This window comes from Hesperophylax consimilis, chromosome 26, assembly GCF_061612785.1.
Source record: "Hesperophylax consimilis isolate HC1 chromosome 26, BYU_Hcon_1.0, whole genome shotgun sequence".
Lineage (NCBI taxonomy): Eukaryota > Metazoa > Arthropoda > Insecta > Trichoptera > Limnephilidae > Hesperophylax > Hesperophylax consimilis.
Window position 1 is genome coordinate 18,420,778 of NC_142861.1, and position 23,506 is coordinate 18,444,283.

The 23,506-nt window shown below is 34.8% G+C and overlaps 1 protein-coding gene across 2 annotated transcripts in view; it reads left to right on the plus strand.

Moving 5' to 3' along the window:
* Window positions 1-21,817, plus strand: part of LOC149411244 (uncharacterized) — a 64,020-nt gene extending 42,203 nt beyond the window's left edge. For both annotated transcript variants that reach the window (XM_089647489.1, XM_089647490.1), the window contains exons 4-10: window positions 985-1,160; window positions 1,818-2,118; window positions 8,354-8,557; window positions 11,208-11,365; window positions 12,488-12,618; window positions 16,246-16,449; window positions 18,291-21,817. In XM_089647489.1, coding sequence (XP_089503615.1) covers window positions 985-1,160; window positions 1,818-2,118; window positions 8,354-8,557; window positions 11,208-11,365; window positions 12,488-12,618; window positions 16,246-16,449; window positions 18,291-18,376 — 1,260 coding nt within the window. In that variant the 3' untranslated portion in view covers window positions 18,377-21,817. The remainder of the gene's footprint in view (window positions 1-984; window positions 1,161-1,817; window positions 2,119-8,353; window positions 8,558-11,207; window positions 11,366-12,487; window positions 12,619-16,245; window positions 16,450-18,290) is intronic.
* The last annotated feature ends 1,689 nt before the right edge of the window (window positions 21,818-23,506 follow it).

Below are 23,506 nucleotides of genomic sequence, written 5' to 3' on the forward strand. Positions count from 1 at the left end.
AAATAAACTACACGGAAATACTACAGAGCTCATTTATAAAACTATAGTTGCTCCACATTTAGATTATTGCTCTACTATGTTATATTTGTCCAATGAAGGAAATTTAAACAAACTAGATGTTATACAGAATAGAGCTATGAGATGTATACTGGGAAAAGGCAAATACGCAAGCATTAATCAAATGAGAGAGCAGCTAAATTGGATTCCAATAAAAAAGAGACTGTTATTTAATGTGTTAATTTTTGTGCATAAAGTCATGAACAACCAAATGACAAAATATTTTAAGGATGAAATTTTTTTTAATAGAGATTTTCATAATTACGAAACCAGAAATGTAAATAGAATTAGATTGCCACATATGAAGAAATCAAAATCACAAAACTGCCTAATGTACAAAGGACTAAAGATGTATGATGAAAGTCTGAAGAATGAATGTATTTAAAAAGATATGTTATGTTTATTGTAAAAATATTTAATTTGTTATAAAGCTACAAAATGAAATATTATCTTATTTATATTCAAATGTTGTATAAACTAACTCAATAAATAAAAAAATCAGCTGGGAGACGGCAAAAATTTAGTGTCTTCGGCACACAAATTTTTGGTAAAAATATTTTTATTACTATGTCTAGAACAATTTTTTAATTTTTCTATTGTAAAACTCATTTTGGTGTATAAAAGTATGAGTGTATGAGTATGAGATGATTTTTTTTATCAATCTTCCTTATAACAGCTTTAGAACCATGTTTGTAAGGTCCTGCAGACTTAGCAGAGCCTATTATAAATTGTTTTTAACCTTATTTACTAGACTGTCATGTATACTATTCATCACAGATAGTATACATGACAGCAGATGTCGCATATGTGGTCCATGGAGTTTTATTAAAATACATGAAAAGGCCAGCAAAGGTTAAATACATTTTGTTTAGTAAATGGGGAAAATATGTCTGCAGCTGTGGTAAAAATAATCAATGATGATTTCAGGTAGCTGACAACACCTTTCCAAACATGATGGCTCTGCTAGCGGGATTCATGGCCTACAGGAGGGAGGAGGTCCCACATGTGCCCTATTGGAACGTGAAGGTCAACTCTTCCATGAAAAGATATGATGATATGCCCATTTTATGGAAAACCTTCCAGGAGGCGGGATATGTTACCATGTATGTCTGATCTCATCTTATCTTCTTCCGTACTGGGCTATTTCAGCAGCCTCACGAAAGTGTTATATTTCCATGATGAAGGTGTTATGAATCCACCTTCTTCCTAACACCATCAGAAATATCAGTTATCGAATGATCTTTTACCCTATTTATACCTTATCTTATCGCAAATGCGATCCATCGGCGAATATCCCCGTACTTGGAAGTCTTGTATGTGATGTGATGTTTCACTGAAAGACATACATTGTGACAAAAAGTTCTGAGAAGTTCCAGTGTTGTGAAGGGTAATATATTATAATGTAACCACTTTGACATTGTATTTGATTTATTAGTATTCAAAGTAAATATGAATTATTTAGAAATCTTTCAAGATTTCACCTGTTCAAATACTTCTGTTATCTATAAATCCAATAAGATTGTGATTTCTTGTCATTGTCACTCTGTATATCTACTGATTCTGAATATCGACAGTTTTAAAATAAAAATATATTTGTGACGTCAATGTAAACACATCTGTATTATTTACATAGAATTTTTTAAACCACCTGGCATCCGTTGGCTGTCTACCAAAAACAGTTTATGTTAATGTAAATGTTTGCACTGATTTATAATAAACACGGTTTTCCTGTTTTTAAAATGGATGTTCTTAAATTCCAGGTATGCAGAAGAATACCTGGACGCCACCTTCAGCCTGCTGGACGTAGGCTTCCTCCGCGATCCAGTGGATTACTACTGGCGCTCAGCATACGTGTCCCTCAAGAGCTCGCTGGGCAGCATTAGCAACAACAAGCTGCGCTTCTGGGACCGCTCCCGCTGGCGTTATTGCGTCGGCAACGAGCCCTCTTACCGCCATATGCTCAACTATACCGAGGAGTTCCTGGCGGAGATGGGCGACCTGCGCTACTTTGCACTCAGCTTCTTTGTCGAGATGAGCCACGAGTATCTGACTGATGTCAAGGTGGGTGTTCACACTATAGCAGATCTCATCTTATAATCTTTTCCCCCTTGTTTTTGACCCATCGTCTCCACAAGACGCCGCGCATTCGGGGCATCTTCCATTAGAATACTGGTAGAACAAGGACATCGTTCCCACTTAACGTCTGTGCTCTAAAATCTGCAATCTGTTCGTCCAAGATTGAGAAATGTCAAATGAACCGCCGATTTGTGCACAGAGTCAAGTATTTTATCATGTGTTTGAGGCTCCAGTCCAGAGGTGCCTGCCTAACTTAACGGTGGGGCGCACAAACAGGGTTACTATTATAGTATCTGGTTGCGCCGGTTTGGCACCTACGTAGTATCAATTTGTTTCACAAGTAGTTGAGTTGCCTAAAACTTGTGTTTCAATTCCAAATCCAATTTCCTGAAATCCCTAACAACCACAGACAAACCTAATGTGAATGCAACGCAATGTACAAAAGGGCGTCCTTGTTTACAAACGCACTGCAAACCATCCAATATCACACATACGCACCGCCGGTGAACTAGCCTTATTATATCTTGTTGTAACAATCATATTGTGCATCCATATGTGTTTTTAAAGACAGTTATATTTATTTAAATGCATGCTGTGTCCAACCAAGAAGAGGCATTCAGAAAAAGAAGCTGATAAAGGTAAGTCTGTGGCATTTCCCATCCCCTTCCTTTAATCCTTACATTATTAGACAGCTCAATTTTATTGTTAATGAACGGAAATATTGAACCAGCGCAACCATCATTTGTTGAATCTAAACCGTACAAAATGGTTGCATTTTTACACTGTGCATTAGTGATTTTCCAAAAATTACTCAATCCTTTTTGCAATCAAAAGCACGGAAGTTTGAATATGAAGGTAACAAGGTGAAAGCATAGATCTACAATTAGAGGCCCTACTGCCTACTAATATCTCGTCGCAACTTGTTCCAATATTAGAATGCGATACGCGGCGTAGTCCGGATTTGGTAGTTTTAATTAGAGCATTAGGAGAGTCCGTGGTGAGTTGGAGTTAACCTTTCCCTTACTGTGCTAAAAAAATACTTGCGTTCCGGTGCTGTGTAGTCAATACACATCTCAAAATAAGCAATTTAATATCGGAAAAATATGAATAGCTAATCGATTATGTTTATTATATTTTATATCAAAAGTGATAATAATTGTAATTTAATTGCTGAAAACATGAAAAAACCATTGGCAGATGCTAAAGAAACATGCGAGGGGTCCACATCTAACGACGGTTCGCGGCCAACTGACTAGCGGCTGGCGGCTGGCACAAACACAGCTGTGCGGTTGTAGGTATCGATGGTCTAAATCAAAAACTACAACTGCAGAAGTGTGGATGTCTCATGTTCCCGCATAGCGAATTAAAGCGGGACATCAATAGCGTGTCATTTCCTCGCACACTCTTCGCGTATTAGTATCACACGGTTGATTGTATTGGTGTATTTGTTCACGATTTAAAAAAAAAACTTAGATTTTTAATTGAATTTGAAAACTATGTAATATATTATTTTTTAATTCAGTACATAAATGTATAATGGAGGAATACCTAAAATCTGAACCCAGAATTTATTATATTTATAGAGTTATTAAAGTTATTAGAAGCAATGTGTAGTAAATACACACCACAGATAAGGAAAGGTTAAAAAAACGGAACCTATTTTTTCGCTTCATGTCTCATCTAAATATAATTCAGTCTCTAACATTGTGATTGATGTCTTTTAACCTTTTCACCGCGATCAAATGTACCGAAAATTACACTCTTATGCGGTACTCACTTTGAAAATCAAAACCTACCACTTGAAACAACTATAAATCTCTTATTTCTAGACAGATTTATGATTTGCTTATCTTAAAAGCTTTATTAATGCTTTTGAAGTTTGTTGAAACACATAAATAAACAATAAACCGCAGGATACAGATATAATATTATAAACAGTGACCCATCACAAGAAATCAACAAGAACTGTCTCCATCGCATGCACACTGCTATATTGTTTATAGTATTTACTTACCCGGTCTGATGGGATTTGGACCACTGCGCTGATATCATCAAAACACAATTATTTTTATTATTATATCTACTAACAAATAAAGTTTTAATAAAAAGTTAACACGAGGAGAAATATTTATAAGTTTTGTTTTTCATGGTAGTTTCTAAAACATGGCCACATACACAATGTCACATCGCACTCTGGGCATTTATACTGGGACATTTTCCTTTTTTTAGAAATGGCGCACACTCGGCAGGCTCGGTGAAGTTTTTGAGAATTATTTCCCTTTATTGGGTGGGGCATATGTTTTGCTAATGCCTTAGCAGTTAGTCTCAGAGGTAGATCGTGTGAAGAGCGAGAATGAGGCTCAGATCGGGAAGTTTCATGATATTTTTGCAACAATTGTCGTATTACGGCTAATTGGAAATCTGCTAAACTAACATTTTTATTTGTAATTGATTTAAAAGCTATATGAGAGTTCAATAAATACAGATCAATAATATGGAAGGCCACTTTTTTATACCACTTAATTGTTTTTCGCAGGCAATTAATACTACTTAACATCAAGTCCACTTTGTCAACAGAACCCATACACTTATTATAGTCTAGAACGCACTTGGGTTTCATAATTGGTTGACGAGTTTTCCAATCAACTTTTCCCGTCATGTCCATGGAGTCGTCATGTAAGGTTGTTAGCATGTGAACTTCTCTTTTATCGCACCACTTTAAAGCCAACAGAGGTCCACGATGTTGTGCTTTCATTTCACCCTTTTTAAGTTTATTAAATTTTGCCATGCCTTTTTGTGTCTTCCGCACCGTACCACATGCATTGGTTTTGTTTGTATGGAGAAAATCATATAGTTGAGGGCTACTGTACCAATTATCAATAAAAAGATTATGTCCTTTATTTAAATAATCTTGAAGTAGTGTCGTTACTACAGCCCCCGAAACTCCGAGACATTCAGAGTCAGTTATGTCAGTCCCTTCGCCACAATAAATAATGAAGTCTAATATAAAACCCGTCTTCACGTCACACAATACAAACATTTTAATTCCAAACCGGTGACGTTTGGATGGTATATATTGTTTGAAAATTAAACGCCCTTTGAAAACAATTATGCTCTCATCGATGCATAAATTTTCATAAGGTATCAAAGTTTTTTTTTAACATTTTTCGGGTATGGTCAATTAGGATTTTAATTTTGTAAAGTCGGTCACCAGGAATTTGTGTGTTGGGGTTTGAGAAGTGTAACATTCGCAATATAATTTCGTAACGATCCCTAGACATGGTTTTTCCGAAAATTGTACTAGCGAGCAATGGGTCAGTGGACCAGTGTTCTTCGATAGTAAGATGTCGGTTTCTCGTCATTAACATTAACAGTGCAAAAAAAATGTACATTTCTTCGACAGATGTGTCAACCCATTTACGAAGTCTGGATTTTTGGGAAGGTTCTTGTTTTGATATGGTGGCTATGTAATATCGATTAGTTTCGATCACCATTTTTGTCACTATTTCTTTGTTCAAGAAGTATTCAAAAAAGTCAATTTCTGATGAATTACCAGAAAATAAAGTGGATGGATCAAAACCTGACACAAAATCATCAAATTCATGAACTATTGGAATAAATGGACCAGAGGTCCAAGAAGAAAAGCAGTCTGCATTTACGGTATAGTCTAAGTTAGGTGTACGAGAGTCATGATCTTGGCTTGTCCCGGGGGCGTTTATTTCACTGTCACTAACTTCTTCAGTAATTGGTATATCTTGATCATCTTCACTTATTTCTAAATCAGAGTCAATGTCTAAAAATGTTTCATAAATTTCGTCTTCCGTAAGACTGGGGTTTGCCATTTTTAAGGGAGTTCAATTTTGATATATAAACTGTAAGCCTATAAATATAGACAGATATATTACTATTTAGGTTGTCCACAAAATTTAGAAATAAAATCACAAAATAAAGTCAATCAAAAAGTCTTGAGTAAAATAACTATTTTTAAAACACGTCACGTCACAAGTTCACAAACAAACGAAAGTCAATCAAAAAGTCTTGAGTAAAATAACTATTTTTAAAACACGTCACGTCACTTAAGTTCACAAACAAACTAATGTATCACAGAAAAATAAATTACTTAAAAAGATTCGCAAAATGGAAATCGGTCAATATTTTTCATCGACGCATAAGTCCATCAAAGCAGATTGGATCACCTAAGAAATACTATGGATGACACAACGGTTCAGCGGCGCGACATTCAAATGACTGAATGAAGATTTAACGAATCATCGCCTTCACAATGTTTTATGTAAACAATTTATTATATTTTAACCAGCAAACGTCAGATGTCAGTAAGATAAAGGATTGAACTATTTTTTGGTTCAGTTATCTGCTAAATTCGTCGCGTATTTACGTAGTATACAGCTGCTAAAGTCAAACGCATCATATGATGTGCGTAGCGTTGGGGGCACAAATTACTTTCGCATGAATTGATGCGCGTAGCGGCGAAAAAGTTAAAAATCAACAAACTGAAAGATATTAATTAATGTAACAACAACAAAAACCTGACATTTATAAATGACTTATTATCTTTGTGTAAGTTTATTCATTATTGTTTGGAATATTTTTACCATCTCGATTGTATAAAAAAATAAGAATAATTGTTGAAAAAACACATGCCGGAATTTCATATCCTTTTTAGATAAATTTTAATTCATTGATATTTTGAACTAATAATCAATAATAATGAAAACAATCACTTTGTGGTTTGACATTATAATTTACTGAGCGTAGGTAGCGAAGTCCTGTTTTGACGTGACTCACTCAGGATGGGTGGGGCGAGAAGGGGGGAGTTAAAATAAGGAAAATGTACTTTGCATAATTATTATTTTCAATTTCAACGAAAGCCGTAAACGTAAGAAACAGGTTAAACTATCACTTTGTGGTTTGACATTATAATTGACTGAACGTAAGTAGCATAGTCCTGTCTTGATGTGGCGCACCCAGGATGGGTGAGGCGAGAAGGGGGAGTTAAAATAACGAAAATGTACTTTACATAATTATTATTTTCAATTTCAACAAAAGTCATATACATAAAAAAACAGGTTGAACAAATGTTCTTACTTAGGTGTGAATAAGCTAATTTCAAAAAGTTAGGATACATAATTAGGGACCTGAATAGTTCAACACATAATAGCTCCGTGGTCGAGGGGTAAGGCTCTCGAATAACAATTCGATGGTCGCGGGATCAAATCCTGGCGTGCGCAAGTAAATTTTATTTGACAAATTTGTGTTATTTCACAATTTATTAATTTTAAATACTATATATAGTGTACTTGCGGCATGTTCCAGAGTGGAAGGTACTCTCAGTATCACTTATGTAAGACCACCAATCGGAATTTAAACATTGCTTGAAATGGCTTTACCCGTGTTTGGTGACCAGATCTAATCCACTCCCCCATCTTCCTCTTCCCCTCCCCACTATCTTCAACCCTTGGGAGCAGTTGGGACTCTTGTGCGGTGTTCACATTTACAATTACCAAAATTTGGTTTTAAAAAAAAAATCTCAATATATCACTTTGCACACGTTTTTTCAGACATAATGTGATTTTGAATAGCAAACTTGACTTTTTCAAATACAATGACTGGTGAGAAACATTAGCTTGGAAGAAAATTCCCCTGGCACACAAAAACTGCGAATACGCTTGCCAGTGAAAAGCATGCTTTTGGCAAGTAGCTGGCATGCCAACTACTCGTATGCTTGTAGTTTAGCTACTCACATCTCTAGTGACACGCGTGTAGCTTGCTGAAATGGAGTTACCGGAAGAAATAAGAAACAAACTGAAATTTTATTTTTTTGCAGTGAACCTGTATCCCACAAGCACTGGTAGCTGCGATAGTGCATAGTGGAGTTCAGAGTCTTCATCGCCATCACCAAGCAATTTAGATCGCGAAAATAGCAACTCTGCTAGCTACTGGCAGAACGTGTTCAGACATACCGCGCGTCTCCCACCACACCCCCCACCTCATTGGCATATGAAAAATCAAACACTGTACGATTGAATGGCATACGAGCTACTGGCATTAGAGTTTCTGGCAGCAAAACTATACACATGCCACTGGCATGAGGAAAACCCCGACTGTCATGCTTTTGTGCGAGCTACAAGCATGTGTATCTAGTACTAGGTCGCTAGAGGATGGCATTCCAAAGGTTAAATCATTTTAAAATTTGTTCCAGAATATGGACAACGATCTCGTAGAATTCTTCACTAGGATGTATGATGGCGGTAAGTTTAACAACACGGTAATACTGGTTATGGGTGACCACGGACACAGGTTCGACGACATCCGGAGCACCTTCATCGGCCGGATCGAGGAGAGAATGCCATTCCTAGGCATATCTCTTCCGGAGACTCTGCTGAAGACGTACCCGCATTTACAGGTAACTTCTTTTATTCAGGACAACTTATTAATTTACTTTATTCATCTATCACAGTGGTTCCCAAATAGTTTTTCCTGATTACCCCTTGGAAAAAGAGCCCAAACTCGGCTTGCAGCTAAATTAAATTTATTTACTTCAAAATCTTAATCCTCATAATGGCATAACAATTCCAATAATAAAATCACATATTGTGCCGCCACCTGTTTAGGGACCTACTTATGTTGTCAATATGAGTCAAAATATATTTCGGCTATTTAATGTTTGCATGCGCGTACTCCTTCAAGCAACCTCATGTACCCCTGGGGTTACGTGTACCACTCATTGGGAACCACTGATCTATCAATGCTCTTTGTAATGCCGGCGCCAGACATGTGTTCAAAGAAGTGTTCACATAAGTGTTCACATGTGTGGCACGGGCATTTGATACTGTGTTCACTTATTTGCGCACTTAAGTGCGCTTTGCCGTTCCGTGTCGGTTTCTTTGGCGCACATCAAAGGAATCAAAGTCAAAATGTTTGCATGCCTGCCACACTGCGGGAAGCCCAGTAGCGCTTATTTATTTATTATTCAATTTATCTGGCTCTATGGTACCAAACTGGCTGAAAATTTAGAATCGTTATAAGAATAATGGTTAAAATTTAAAAAGTCACAAAATATGCATAAAGTTTCATTTTAGGAAAATTAATCATTTCTATGGGCACTGATTTCAGACTTGAGTTCGAACTTTAAAAGTCAATTTTTCTCTCTATATGGTACCGAACAGGCTGAAAATTCGGAATCGTTATAAGAATCATTGTCCAAATCGAAATCAGTCTCAAAATCTGCATAAGGTAGCATTTCTGGAAAATTTATCATTACTATGGGCACTTTAACAGACTTGGTTTCGAACATTAAAAGCCATTTTTTCTGGCTCTATGGAATCGAACAGGCTGAAATTTCGGAATCGTGATGAGAATCGCTAATCGTTTTGGCTGTTTTTGTTTATTTATTTGCACGTGTAAGATATAATTACTAGGACATAAATAATATAAGCAAACTGTGTCGACCAAATCGTCGTCCATGTTATGTGAGGTCTATTTGAAAACTGTGAGCTCAAAGAAGTGATCAAATCTTTGAACACATATCTGGCAGAAACACACATAAGTGACCAAATGTGTGAGCAAAGTCTTCAAATAAGTGTTCACTTATTTGAACACATGTCTGGCGCCGGCATAATAGTATACATATCTTCTCATGAGGTTCAAAAGTATAGCATGCTAACAAGGTTCTATTTGCCTTGGCAGTGTTATGTGATTTTGAACTCAAAAGTAGTACTCTCTAGAGCACAATATTGCTCGACATTGGACTCTAGAGAGTACTACTTTAGAGTTCAATATCACATAGCATTGCCTAGGCAGATAAACGCTTGTTGTTCTAAGGGCAAAACAGGCCATATTGACAAATGATCACAGCATAATGTGGAAAATTTATCAACTATAGCGCATTCAAACATTAGTTTTGGAGGTTTATGCTAGAAGTGCCCTATTCAAATATTATGCGGTTTGTTAACCTATGGTTTGCCGAAAATGCAACATTTGTACCCATCATGTTCCGTCGTCCAGCAATTATTTTTAACCCCTTCAGTAATCATTAAAAAATTGAAAGAAAAAAAAACACATTTTTTTTACGAATGTATTTTATTTACTGAAAATATATACCCTTCATAAAAGCCATTATGAGACCAAAGGGGACTGAAAGATGATATTAGGGTACACAGTGTGGGCAAAGATATATGTAAAAGGATTTCAAAAAATATTAATTTTTGTTCATCTCTATTATACTAAAATAATGTCGCTATCTGTTTGTGTGCTTAGTTCTTCTAAACTACTCAACGGATTTTGATTCATAATGTCTTATCTTAATATATAAAGATTCAGCCTCGGTATGTTTGAGCTCGCAAAACTCAAAAAATAGACGACCAATGTCGCTAAAAATTTCAATTTTCTTATTAGTGTCAGGAGTGTTAAGAGAGTGGTTTGAATGCTAGAAGAAGTCGGGGGCACCCGAGGAATACTTAACACAATATCTCTGCACCGGAATGAAATACAAAGTCGAATTAAAGTCGATGTAATGTAGCTTTTTAACAGTGACATTGTGAAATACAGTAATAAATGGTGAAAGAAGTTAGAGACGCCTGAGAAAGATATTAGTAATACCAAAGCGTTGCCGGTCTACTGGTAATATATTTATAAGATTATCGATAAAATCAATCGAAGTTGAATTCATAGCATAAATCGTATTTATTTTCATCTGAGTATATTCGGGAGTGGTCTTTTCTCCAGGTAAAGATTTCCCGTGTTATCTCGGGTGTGGGAATACTCGCATATAATAGCCCTTATAATAGTCCTTAAGTGGTTAATGGGTTTTAATATTCTAAAGCTTGTTAGCTACATATTCAAATTACCTGTAATTTGCGTGTTATCAAAAGAACCAGTCAGAAGAGAAGTTATTCATTACATGAATATGCTGAATCATTGATGAATCATTGAAAATGGTGATGATTTCGCGATGTGCGTAGAATCATATATGATTATTTGACTCATTTATGTTCCAGGATGTTATATTTTTTCTAAAACCAGTTTTGTTAAAACATATGTTATTTATATTTCAGAAAGGGCTTAACCATCACACAGAGAGGCTGCTAAGTTGGTACGACATCCACGAACTCTTGGTCGACTTGGCCGAAGATGATTTGGGAGAGAAGCCTAAGAAATTCAGACCTCACGCCATTGGAAAGTCCATCCTCAGACCCTTTGATGATAACAGGACGTAAGTTCTCTTGTTTCTTCGTATTATATGAATAATTTGTTAGTAGGATGCATAATATATTCAGAGTGTATTAGCATATACCCAATGGATTTTAATAAGACGGCCGAGGGCAAGGCTCTCGACTAGCAATTAAAAGGTCGCGGGTTCAAATCCCGGTGTTTCAAGTAAATTTTATTTAATGAATTTGTGTTATTTCGCAATAGGGAATTCTCGTGCATTTTGTAAATAATTTATTTCAATAAAGATAATTATTTTATTATGTGCCTCTTTTTTTTCTTTTTTTTTAAATGCATTTTCAATTTTTTGTAGTTGTTTTAAAAATTGCGTGCTATTTCGGCTCTGAAAACGGTCATGCACCATCTTGACCGCTACGTCACTCCTTTGCCGCCGCCGCCGCCATCGGTTTGCAGGATCTACTCAGGCCGGTCAACAGTGACGTCATCGTTCGCCCTTGAACGCTTGATCAATCACCGGGCGTTCTTAGCTGCATTGAAATATTTCGTTCGCGCCTGTTTTTAAAGTCATTATAACTTTAATAAATGATTTTTGAAAATTATAAAAACTATGTATTCTTGTGTCTGAAGTGTTTCTACATATGAATAATTAATAATAAGTGATTTTTTGATGTGAAGAGAATTCCCTATTCATTTATTCAAAATAATATATAGTATACTTGCCGTACGTTCCAGAGTAGAAGATTCTCTCGGTATCGCTCTGGTGTAAGACCACCATTCAGAATTGTAGAACGTTGCTCGAAACGGCTTTAGCCGTATTTGGTGACCAGACCTGATCCACTCCCCCACCTTCCTATTCCATCTCCTTCCCATCCCCCCACTTCAGCCTCACAACACACCCCAATTGGGGATGCCATAGTCTCACTAGCTCGCAGTTGGGACTCTTGTGTGTATTCAGATTTTAAAAAAAGCATTCCCTGAGCATATTTGAAGTTAAAAATGTAGATTTCATTTTGCTATTTCTGTTAATATATTTTTTTAAATTAAATAAAAAGAAATGTATTTTCCATAACATATCGCCGCGTTAAGATTAAACACAAAGGTAACCTATTTTAAACTAAATCTTGAAGCAATTATAATTAATTAAGTTTTTTATGTTTGTGGGCAGATGTTCTCAAATCGGCATCCTGCCCGAATACTGCATGTGCGATAGGGAGGCTCAGATCCCGTCTGATTCCGAGAAAGCTAAAATCTCTGCCGAGACCGCCATCGCACACATCAACCTCTTATTGGAGGACTGTAAGTCTAATTATATTTCTTAACACATTTGCTGAATGAAGTTTTTGTGACCAATAAAATTACATATCATTTGACCACCCATGGGAGTGATTGGCACTGAACTGGTTAACAATGCTCCAAGTAGCTGATTTTGTTTATGTTGGCCAGACAGAACGAACTATCCCTTAGAAGGATCACAAAATATTTTCGAGCGTGTAAATTCGGCCAACTAGATAAATCGGCAATTTCCAAACACTCATAAGAAACTAGCCATTACTTTGCATATGTGCCTAAAGTGCTGGGAAGGCCCAAAATGCATTGAGCATGTCTAATTTCGGAGATAATCCAAATTCATAAAAACCCCATTAATGTGATGACCACGAAGCTGAACATGATAGTTCACTGTATTCGGTATTATTTATTTATTTATTAATGTCCTTTTTAGGCTTTTACACGGGAATATTTCGTTAATAAATATAATACTAATATAATACAATTCCATTACTAGTAAATAATTTTATTTCCTTTTTATGAATTATTTTATAACGGAACTGCCCCAGCAACAAATTGAAGATGACGTCTGACTCAACATAATTAATCCCCTCATGTATTATTATTCGGTTATTGCAAAACTAAGCTCCGAAAACTACATTAAGAGACTTAATGCATATAGTAGGTACTGTATCACTTCTACACAAATAAATATACTTTTCACCACAATCTATAAATCTACCCTGTCGATGTACACTGCAAGGCTGTCTGAAATGTTGGCTAAAGGAGGAGGCAACACAATAAGGCACAATACCCCAAAGGACAATCACTATAAAAATGTAGATATTTAACAAGTATTTAATATAAGCATAAATACATACACTAATTTACATCACATGTATAAACATCTAAATGATGAAATCTACTGTGTGGAAAATAAATATGACTGACCACAACGCGTGTCTTATATTACATGAGACAAATGTAAAACTAAACCTAAAATCTAAATTAAACTATCCATATTCCCAACCCTTATATAATTTGTTACAAAAATCACTGACAACTGAAAAATGGGAAGAAATATTAAAAAAGCGCCGACCATGGTGCCATAAAGTTTTAAAAAACTCTATCATCGCATATTAAAAAAGTGACAAACATAAAACAAATCACTTCCAATTCAAAAACAAACAAAATTGAAACCTTGGATTACAGATGGACTAATAATAAAAGACATAAGAAAAAAAATTACAGCCAAAAACCAAAATAATCCAGCAAGCTAGTTATTTGTGGCAAGTGCGATTTTACAAGCTGTAGGTACAGTACTTACAAAGTAGTGGATATGTAATAATTGGGTGTTCAAAAGATTTGTAAACTGGTTGATGGTAAAACAAAGAACAGATATTAGAAATATTCTAAACATCTAATGCATTTTACAAACCATACTGCACACAAATTCTAACAAAATTACAAAATTTTACCATTAATTATAATACGAAATACTCATTTCATATTTTTATACATAATTTTTAATCACATATAGTACTACACTTATTTTTCTATTTTTATATTACTCATTTTTCTACTTCTATTTTTTCTTATTATTTTTATTTTACTATTTTTTACTAAACATTTGGTTTATATATAAATTGTTTATTACCAGCCTCAGAACAGACTATGTCTAGTGAGGAGGGTAATGAAAAAAAAAACATCTGTACAGAACCAACCTTAAATAAAAGCCCGGGTTGCCGGCACTGAAACTGATAGACAATTTTGTGATATTTTTCTTGGAAGCCTTGAACCAGGTAATGATAGTTATAGTGCCTTGATTGTTTTGAGGGGGAAATTGAGAAGCATGAAAGTGAAATCTTTAAAACAATCATAGATAATAAATTTAGTAATAAAAGTGTATTTTTCTAATTATTTTTTTAGCAAGACCTACTCGTATTTTGAAAATATACTGTACTTTTGTAGGTAGGTAAGAGGTACGTACGACTTTTAAAAAACCTAGTTTGGATATAGCCGCCATTGATCCAATATCTAAAGCTCAGAAACTTGTAATAAAGATTATCCTTAAACTACCAATCACAAGCAGCTCGGATGAAATCTTTAAGAAAATCTGTGTTATGGACATTAGGCAACTTTATGCCAAAAACATACTAGCATACCTCTTCAAACACAAAACTACTTTTGACAATGTCCAAACTGCTCGTGATACTAGAACCAAAGGACATAATCTCTTACAAATCCCTTTCGCTAAAACAACTTTTGGCCAGAGAAATTTTAGATATTTTGCAACAAGGCTATACATATAATGCTTTCCCACTAGCTATTAGACTGAACGATTTTTTTTCGAAATATAAAACAGACATCAAGTCTTGGATCATCAGCCAAGACAGATCCAAGATCAAAAATTTTATAAAAATCCCCTCATAAGTATGTACTAGATGCTGATTAACCAATTTATCATTTATTATACAAACTAAACTAAAAACGAACTCCCCAATACAACGGTTTCACACTATGGGAAACCAATACTTAGGTGATGTCGATATATTTAACATTAACTTTGCGAATTTTGTGGATTATGTAAAAGACCTATTTCAATACTATTCCTAAATGGAAGTTATATTTTTGTAAACCAGTCAAATCGCTGTATTTTTTAATTTATGTTCTTGATATTTTTAATTTTGTTTCTCGCATATACTTATGTAATTTTATTTTTATTATTTCTTTCTTTTCTTTCTTATGTTTCAATACTGTCATTAAATTTGTACCACCACATGTAAAAGCCCTCTGGGCGTTAAATAAATAAATAAATAAAATAAATAAATAAATTATTATTATATATTATTTTTTATCATTTTCACATTGTCATTTAATGTTATGAAATATTATATGTATCAAATTATATGTAAATATTAAAACATTAATTTATGTACTCAATACGTCTGTCTCGACACAGGTTTATCCTAGTGAGACAGACATCGAAAAAAAAAACCTGTAAAAAAACGTTATACTGTTAATAAAAAAAAATAACGATTAACTGCTAAAAGGAGCAGGTCTCCTCGTGCTTGTTATAACCAAGTTTGACTGTATGTTTTTACTTTTCACCGGTGACAAAAATCATGTTTTACCTGTCACAGGTGACGTATATATAATATAGATATATAAAAACACACACATATTTGAATGCAAAGTTGTGTCAAAATTTCAAAGCAATTGGTGAAGAACTTTCAGAGATTTAAGATTTTGAACAAACAAAGATTTACATTTTTAATTATATAGATATTCTAAATAAAACTACACCATTTAAAAACAATAAATTACTCAGACAAACTTGAATTCTCCCAACTCTAAATGTAAAAATTCAATGGGGCCATTTAACCATAAATATCTTGGAGTAAATTTTTTTAATTCATTAAATATAAATAAAATTAAAGATTTTAAACTTCACGTTAAAAAACACACTGAAAATATAAACTGAATACTGATCCCCATACACCCAATCCTAGCTTTATTATAGTGGTTGATCTTATGGATAAAATTAGGTGAAATGATTTATATATTTTCTGTAAATTATGTAACATAATTTTTTTTGAATAAACATTAAAAATGTGAATTCTGTATTTCGTCTGACCAATTGTCTCTAAATTCCAGCCGACAGATACATGAAGCATGGCGAGACGAGGCAGTGCGCCAGCCTCACTCTGGCCAACATCTCCTCGGCCACCATGTCCATGCGGAACTTCTCCTCGGGGAAAACCTCGCTGCTGATCCGTGTCATCTTCCAAGCCTATCCCAGCTTGGGCATGTTCGAGGCGGCTGTTGAGCACGGGCCTGGTATTCCCCCAACTGTCATGGGTAACTATTATATTACACACTAGTACTATTACTAGCTGTACCCTGCCACAGCAGGATGAAGAACAATAGCGCTTGTTGCTTTTACGTCCAACAATGGCGCTGTTTTTCAAATAAGCATGTTCTTACCTGTCACAGGTGACATCTATATAATATAGGTATATAAAAACACACTCGTATTCTAATGCAACGTTTTGTCAAAATTTCAAAGCAACCGTTGAAGAACTTTCGAAGTTTTGAAATTTTGAACAAACGAATATTAACATTACATATTGATATAGATTACTTAATGAGCAGGTAGCATTCTGCCATTCATTCGTGCTGAATTGAATGAGACCACCGTCGATAGAATCAATATTTGGTGAGGTAACAAAGGTTTAATTAAAAAAAATGCCGGTGGGGCATCTGACTTTTGAACAGAGTACAGCATAAAGAAGGCTGGGAAACACTGGTCTAGATGGTTAACCCGTGTTATTTTCTTTATTAAAAACTTTTCTTATCTCACCAAATATTGATTCTATCGACGGTGGTTTTCATTCAATTCAGCACGAATGAAAACGTTGTAAACAATACCTCACTTGACCTACTTTGTAAACATCTTTTTTTCAAAAATTCTAAAGGGTGTACCATGACTTCTTTTTGGGCGGTCTCTGCAGATCTTCATTTGTACTGCCAAGATGAATGTATGACTAAGGTTTTATGAATGTTCCAATTTTCTCATTTATTTTGTGCATTTTGATACAACAATTTTGTCTGTACTGATGATTATTAATCTTTTGCTGTTCCCATATTATCATCCCAACCGTCTATTAATCCCTAAAGCCTCTGACGTTTTATCTCTCGATTTCAGATTTTTCGCTGTTTTTGAATGTACATATTTGTAAAATAAAATTCTTTTTTTGAAAGCAGATAAAAAAAAATCAGTTTTTAGTATTAAGGCGATGCACTACGTAGTAATGCAAAATCATGTGTTTTTGGTTTGAAAATTTGGTCGCCTAGAAATGTTTCAGATGCTTTAATTAAATACTGCGAGTAGAATACATCTTGGCCTGTGAAATAATCGAGTATTTTTTAGATAAATCTTTTTATAAGCCCAGAAAAAAATATTGTATAAGGCCTATGAAAACTACTTTAAAGTTCAAAATCTCCTACTTACGAACCCATTTTCAGTTATGATTTTATTGTATAATGTGGCAAATTAAGTTATTTATAAAATGATTGGAAAAAAATTAATTATTTATGCCTGAACATCCACAAAATAAAATAAAAGGCACTTTTTGGCCATATTTTTTTCTTGCATAAATCAAAACAGGCGGATGGTGTTAAGCGGAAATTTAAACCTTATCGCCATCTACGTAAGGGGTGTTATTGATAGCGGCTCGATTTAAAATATTACACGACGTAGTGCATCGCCTTAAAAGTCACTTACCAATGGCTTTTATTGTGTAAACTGTAATTACTACTTTACACGAAAATAATCGATATCGTAAAGGCTACTGTCACTTCAATTTTTTTTTCATTTTACATAAAAACATTTGTTAACAAATTTGCAAACCTAGACAAATATTCTTCAATGCTAAATGTTGTTACAAATTTTTCGGGCGTTTATGGTAAACTTTTGTATGCAACTGAAAGCGCGGTATTCTCTCTTTTTAACACTGCTTAAATAATTTATCTCACCGTAATAAAAAATGAGATAGCATAACGTTTATGAGACTGTGTCAGGCTGGGATATATGTCTCCCATAAAGACTGCGGGTGTTTGTTGTCTGTGAAGAATATCTTTGAAAATTGCTTAAGGGGTTAACTTACCGTTGCTAATTATTTGACTTGTTTTCTTTTCAGGGGACATAAATAGGATAAATAAATATGGTAGCCAACCGTCGTGCATCTCACACGACATCCTCCGCCTCTACTGTTTCTGCCTTTGAACATAAATAGTATATTGTGTATTAGAATAATAAATTAATGTCATTGTTTGCCAATTCTTTGAACAAGGCTGTGATTCTCCGAAACAAACTGAAAACATGTGCTTAGATTTTATATTGATTTAGATTTTAGGCCCAAACGTCATTATTTTAAAGAACGAAAAAGTTTTTGTTTGTTTCTGCATTTAACACTCTTATCTATTACAACCGGCAACTTTTCCATTTTTTTTATTCTCCTTCTCTATTGATCGGTAACATATTTATGCCACGTAAAACCTCATTAATTCTTTTTAAGAGCGATAGTGAATTTTCTTTTCTTTCTCCTCCCCTATTAATTTAAAAGTCCTTTGCCACATAACATTCCCAAATGTTGGGGAATAAATTAATTTAAAAGTTTTTTGCTACATGACACTCCCCAAAGGTTGGGGAATAAATTAATTCAAAAGTTCTTTATTGCATGACAGTCCCTAATGTCGGGGAATAAATCAGTTTGAAAGTTCTTTGCTAAATGAAATTTCTAACGTTGTGGAACAAATTAATTTGTTCTTTGTCACACGACATTCCCAAACGTTGGGGAATAAATACAGTAAAATCATACAAAATAAACTTATGAACGCTACTGTCACATATGTGATCCATCATAGGCTTTTCCCATGTGCGAATGTATTTCCCATTATGTCAAAAAGTGCCACGTCATGGGATGGATTGAGTTGAAATGCTGGCCGTTTCAACACAATCCATCCCAGAAAGATTAGGAGCGACCATAGATAATTCTTTTCTCTGTACCTTTTCCTGTAATCTATCTGTACTGTAAATGCCGGTTTCCTCTGGGGGTACCTTGGGTAAGGATTTGAAAAGAAACAACTTGCGAAAGTCGTCGGATAACTGACTGGTTGGGCCAGTTGTTTGCGTATTTATTAGGTTAGAATTCAATAATTTCTACACGTGTTAATGTGGAGCAATTATTCTTAAATCTAAACAGAAATATGATAAGCGTCACAGCGCCGAATTAATTTCTAAGGTCCCACGGTTTGTCGTGCGAGTAATTCATCCTTGAACTGGCGATATGACACGTATGCAGTGATTATAAATCTTATCATCGTACGAGACAAGCCTCAAAGGAGTCGGCATCGTAAAATGTGTGACATTAGACAAATATTCATTTTCTTGATTATTTAATAATTATTTGGGTATATCCATCTGCTGTCCGGTACACTATCCATTTTCATTCCACTAATTAACATATATAGGAGCGGCTTATAATGAGCCCCCAATGTGTGATGAATTAAATATAAATTGAGCCCATTGTTTATTTTCTACCAACGAGACTGATTAACGTGGGATAGAAACTATTTTAGTTCCTTCTCATCTATATTAATTTTATTTATATTTTTAAGAAATACCTAAAGGTTATCCGTAACATTCCTGAATAACAGTTATGAATGTTTGAAAAACTCCTGCTACTACCGTATTATGTAATATTATATGCCGTGAATTTCTGTAATTTTTCACATGCTCAATTGAAGCATCATTGCCGCTTTACATGTATACCGTAAATAAAACTCCAGTTTTTAATTTACACCATGTTGAATAACTTAATTGTTGCGTCTCTTACAATTTTTATAGAAGTGAATAATTATAATATGTAAAAACATACCTCACTTTGATTCTTCTGTGTGTGAATCACAAATTTGTTTTATTGTAATTTAAAGGTTTGAATCTGTCTGATAATTTTTCCTAGAGTTAAATTTGTATTTTTCGATGCCCCAAGAGAAAAAATGATTATTATGATATAATAAGTGCCAGTTGACTGAAAAAAAAAAAAATATTTTGCGAAAATATTATTGATTGAAGACATTTAACATAACTGTCAACAGATCAACCATACTTGACTGGAATGAACTTGGTATTTTGAACATTCAAAATTACACCTAGTCTATATATAGGGTGCGGCAGAGAGGATGGACGGTTTTAAAAAAATCATAAAATAGTTAATTTTTACTCAAAAACAAATTTATTGATGGAATCAGGTTCGCGAAGAAATAGCATTTGAGACAGTCAAGTGTGAAAAATCACATCAGCCATGTTGTGGCCGAAATCGTTGATGCAGTGCTAGACGCGTTCTTGGAAGTTCGCGTAGACTCTCTCCAACATCGCTCTATATCATAGGGGTGAAAGCGGAGATCCATATGCAAAATTCGCCTTACCGAACGATCACTGAGGCAAAGTGCAGCAGCATGTTTCCAGGCAGATCGAGTCGGACTGTGAAGAAAGGCTTGTCGAACGCGTTCAACATTTTCAGGAGTTCGAACTGTTCGCGGAGCTCCTCTTGGTCTTCTGTTGATCAGATCACCACGCCTGCGAAGTGATTCAACCCAACGAAGGATGGTGTTTCGAGAGGGAACAGCTCTATTCCGATGAATGTTGAAGTGGCGACGAAACTCACGCTGTACGACGGTGACTGACTCATTATTTCGGACGAAACAATCATAGGCGAAAACGCGGTGCTCCACCGTCCACGGCTCCACGACGACAACTGGTAAAACAATGCTAGGAACTAACGAGTCAATCGGCACCCCCCCCACCTCTATCGTAGACGGAGGGGGAGAGTACTACCCATCTTAAAAACGTCCGTCCTCTCTGCCGCACCCTGTATAATAATACTAATGTATATTATTTTCTTGCCAAGTGAATAAAATATACATATTTGTAATAAGCATTTACTTTGTGGCTCGTCATAATTTACAATAAAAATATATAAATTTGTTTTAGATCACTTTAATTTTAATTACACTCTATCGGTTTCGGAAGCACCTTTCCTTCTAAGTTTAAATATTCTCCTGACGAAGGCAGGGTGCTTCCGAAACCAGTAGAGTGTAATTAAAATTAAAGTGGTCTAAAACAGATTTATATATTTTTATTGTGAATAAAATATATTTTCTTACGCTAGGTGCAATTATTAAAGTTAAAAATATGATGAATTCGAGTCAAGTGCGGTTGATCTGTTGACAGTTATGTTAAATTTCTTCTGTGAATAACTGGTCATTCCGACGGTTAATAAAATTCAAATATGAAAATTCTTTATATCAATGTTATTACAGTGAAACTCTCTTATAAGGTTTTCCAAGACACCGAAAAAATGAACTTTTAAGTGGTAAAAAACCATTAGTGGGTAATCTTAGGCCATTTTTCTATCTCAATCTTCAAGGGACTGAAAACAAAACTTCTTAAGCTTGAAAAATTCTTATGTGGGACCTAATATGTGGGGTTTACTGTGTTATTATGTTATAAAAAATGTAATTCTTATGGTGCCTTGTTGATAAAAAATACTTTGTATAATATAAGTTAGAGGCATTGGAGTTGTGTGATCTCAGTATTTTATAATGTAAGCTTAATAACGTGTTGTTACCTTGTTAATAAAGTCAATATAACTCAACTACATAATTACAGACTTTTTTTTAATAATTTGCGTCATTTTATTCCTTCCTTTTCTACTTTTCAGATAAAAATTAGAAGGATTCTTCCCGAAATAAAAGTAAGGTAAAGTCGTGTTGATGCCAATACAATAATTTAAAACAGATGCATTGCTTGGATTCAGCATGTTTCAAACATGTTATTCTACTTCTGAAAAGATTAAAAAATTTGGGTAGAAATCAATTTTTATTTAGGCCAAAAAAGATATTTAACTCGAAATTTTGACAATTATTTGCAGCTAAGGGCTAGTTCAGACACAAAAATTCATGCAAATGCAGACCGCGCAGAGTTTATTTACATGTAGTAATTATTACAATGAGTCATTCATGAACAAGCTAGCTCTTTTAGATGAGCCGTATTCATGACTCCCAGTAAACCGTGCCACTGCTCAATTGAACGGTAAGTATTTAATTGTTCAGGACATATTTTAGAAAAAAGCGCTATTAAATTTATTTGAGTATTAATTGTTATTACATACTCTGAGAAGTGAATAGCATCTCACAGTCCAACATCTGGACTTGGCCGTATATACCAACACCTACTAACTACCTAGCATTTTATTTTTCTCGTGGTATGCGGAGTACCGGTACCAGGAGTCCTAGTGTCGGGCAAGCACAGTATACTCTATTGAGACGTTGTTCAAATGAGTCGACTGACAATTGACTCTCGCTCTTAATAAAATGAGTTATGACCCATCGCTAATATGGAGTGTGTTCATATAATTCAAATTTGCCGCTACTCGACTACCGGAAAATAAGATACGCGCAGTTCGGTTACGAGTGTCAAGAGGGCGTTCAGTTGCTTTGCGGAAGCTGCGCGTTTCGTAAGTTTGTCATGATGGATTGCTTCAACATCTTATTTACTGTGAAATCAAAGATCCGCGACTTCTGGATTCATAGTCAAGATTCGTAAACTCAACTACGAAGATCGGAAATAGAAAGAAGGAATTCAAACGATCGTTTTATGTGGGAAAAGATGTATTTTATTGGCAGATTGTTTTGAAATCAACTTTACTCATTTTCAACAACATCCTATGATGATACACAATACATGTAGACTTATTACTGTCTGACAAAATGTGGCAAGTAAGCCTTGTTTCACACTTGCCGATCGAAGCTGCCCGGCACCAAGTAACCGGTAAAAATAAACCTTTCACACCGTACCCGGTTTGCACCTGGCATCGGCGCATTTCAGTTGCCAGTTGCGCCCCACTACCTTGCATTTATGACTATAGGCTTCCTAATTATGTACCAAAGACATAACATTAAACATGCATTTTAAACATTATAATTTGTAATTTAAAATACCTACTTTGCACACATTTTTAACTTTATTACTATGCAATATTATTTTTTTTATACTAGCAAATATGTAACAACCATACACGTATTGCAATATGTACCACTAGTGGACCCCACAATGCTTCGCTATTGCTAATATCTCTCTCGGGCATCTCCGACTTCTTCCACCATTCACTACTGTATGCTACAATGTTACTGTCAAAAAACTACATTAAATCGACTTTAATTAACTCTCTAAACACTCCTGGCACTAAAAAGAACAAACTTTTCGAGTTTTGAGAGCGCAAACATACACAGGCTCAATTTTTATATATCAATTAATGATATAAGATAGAAAAAATACTAATAAACAAATTGT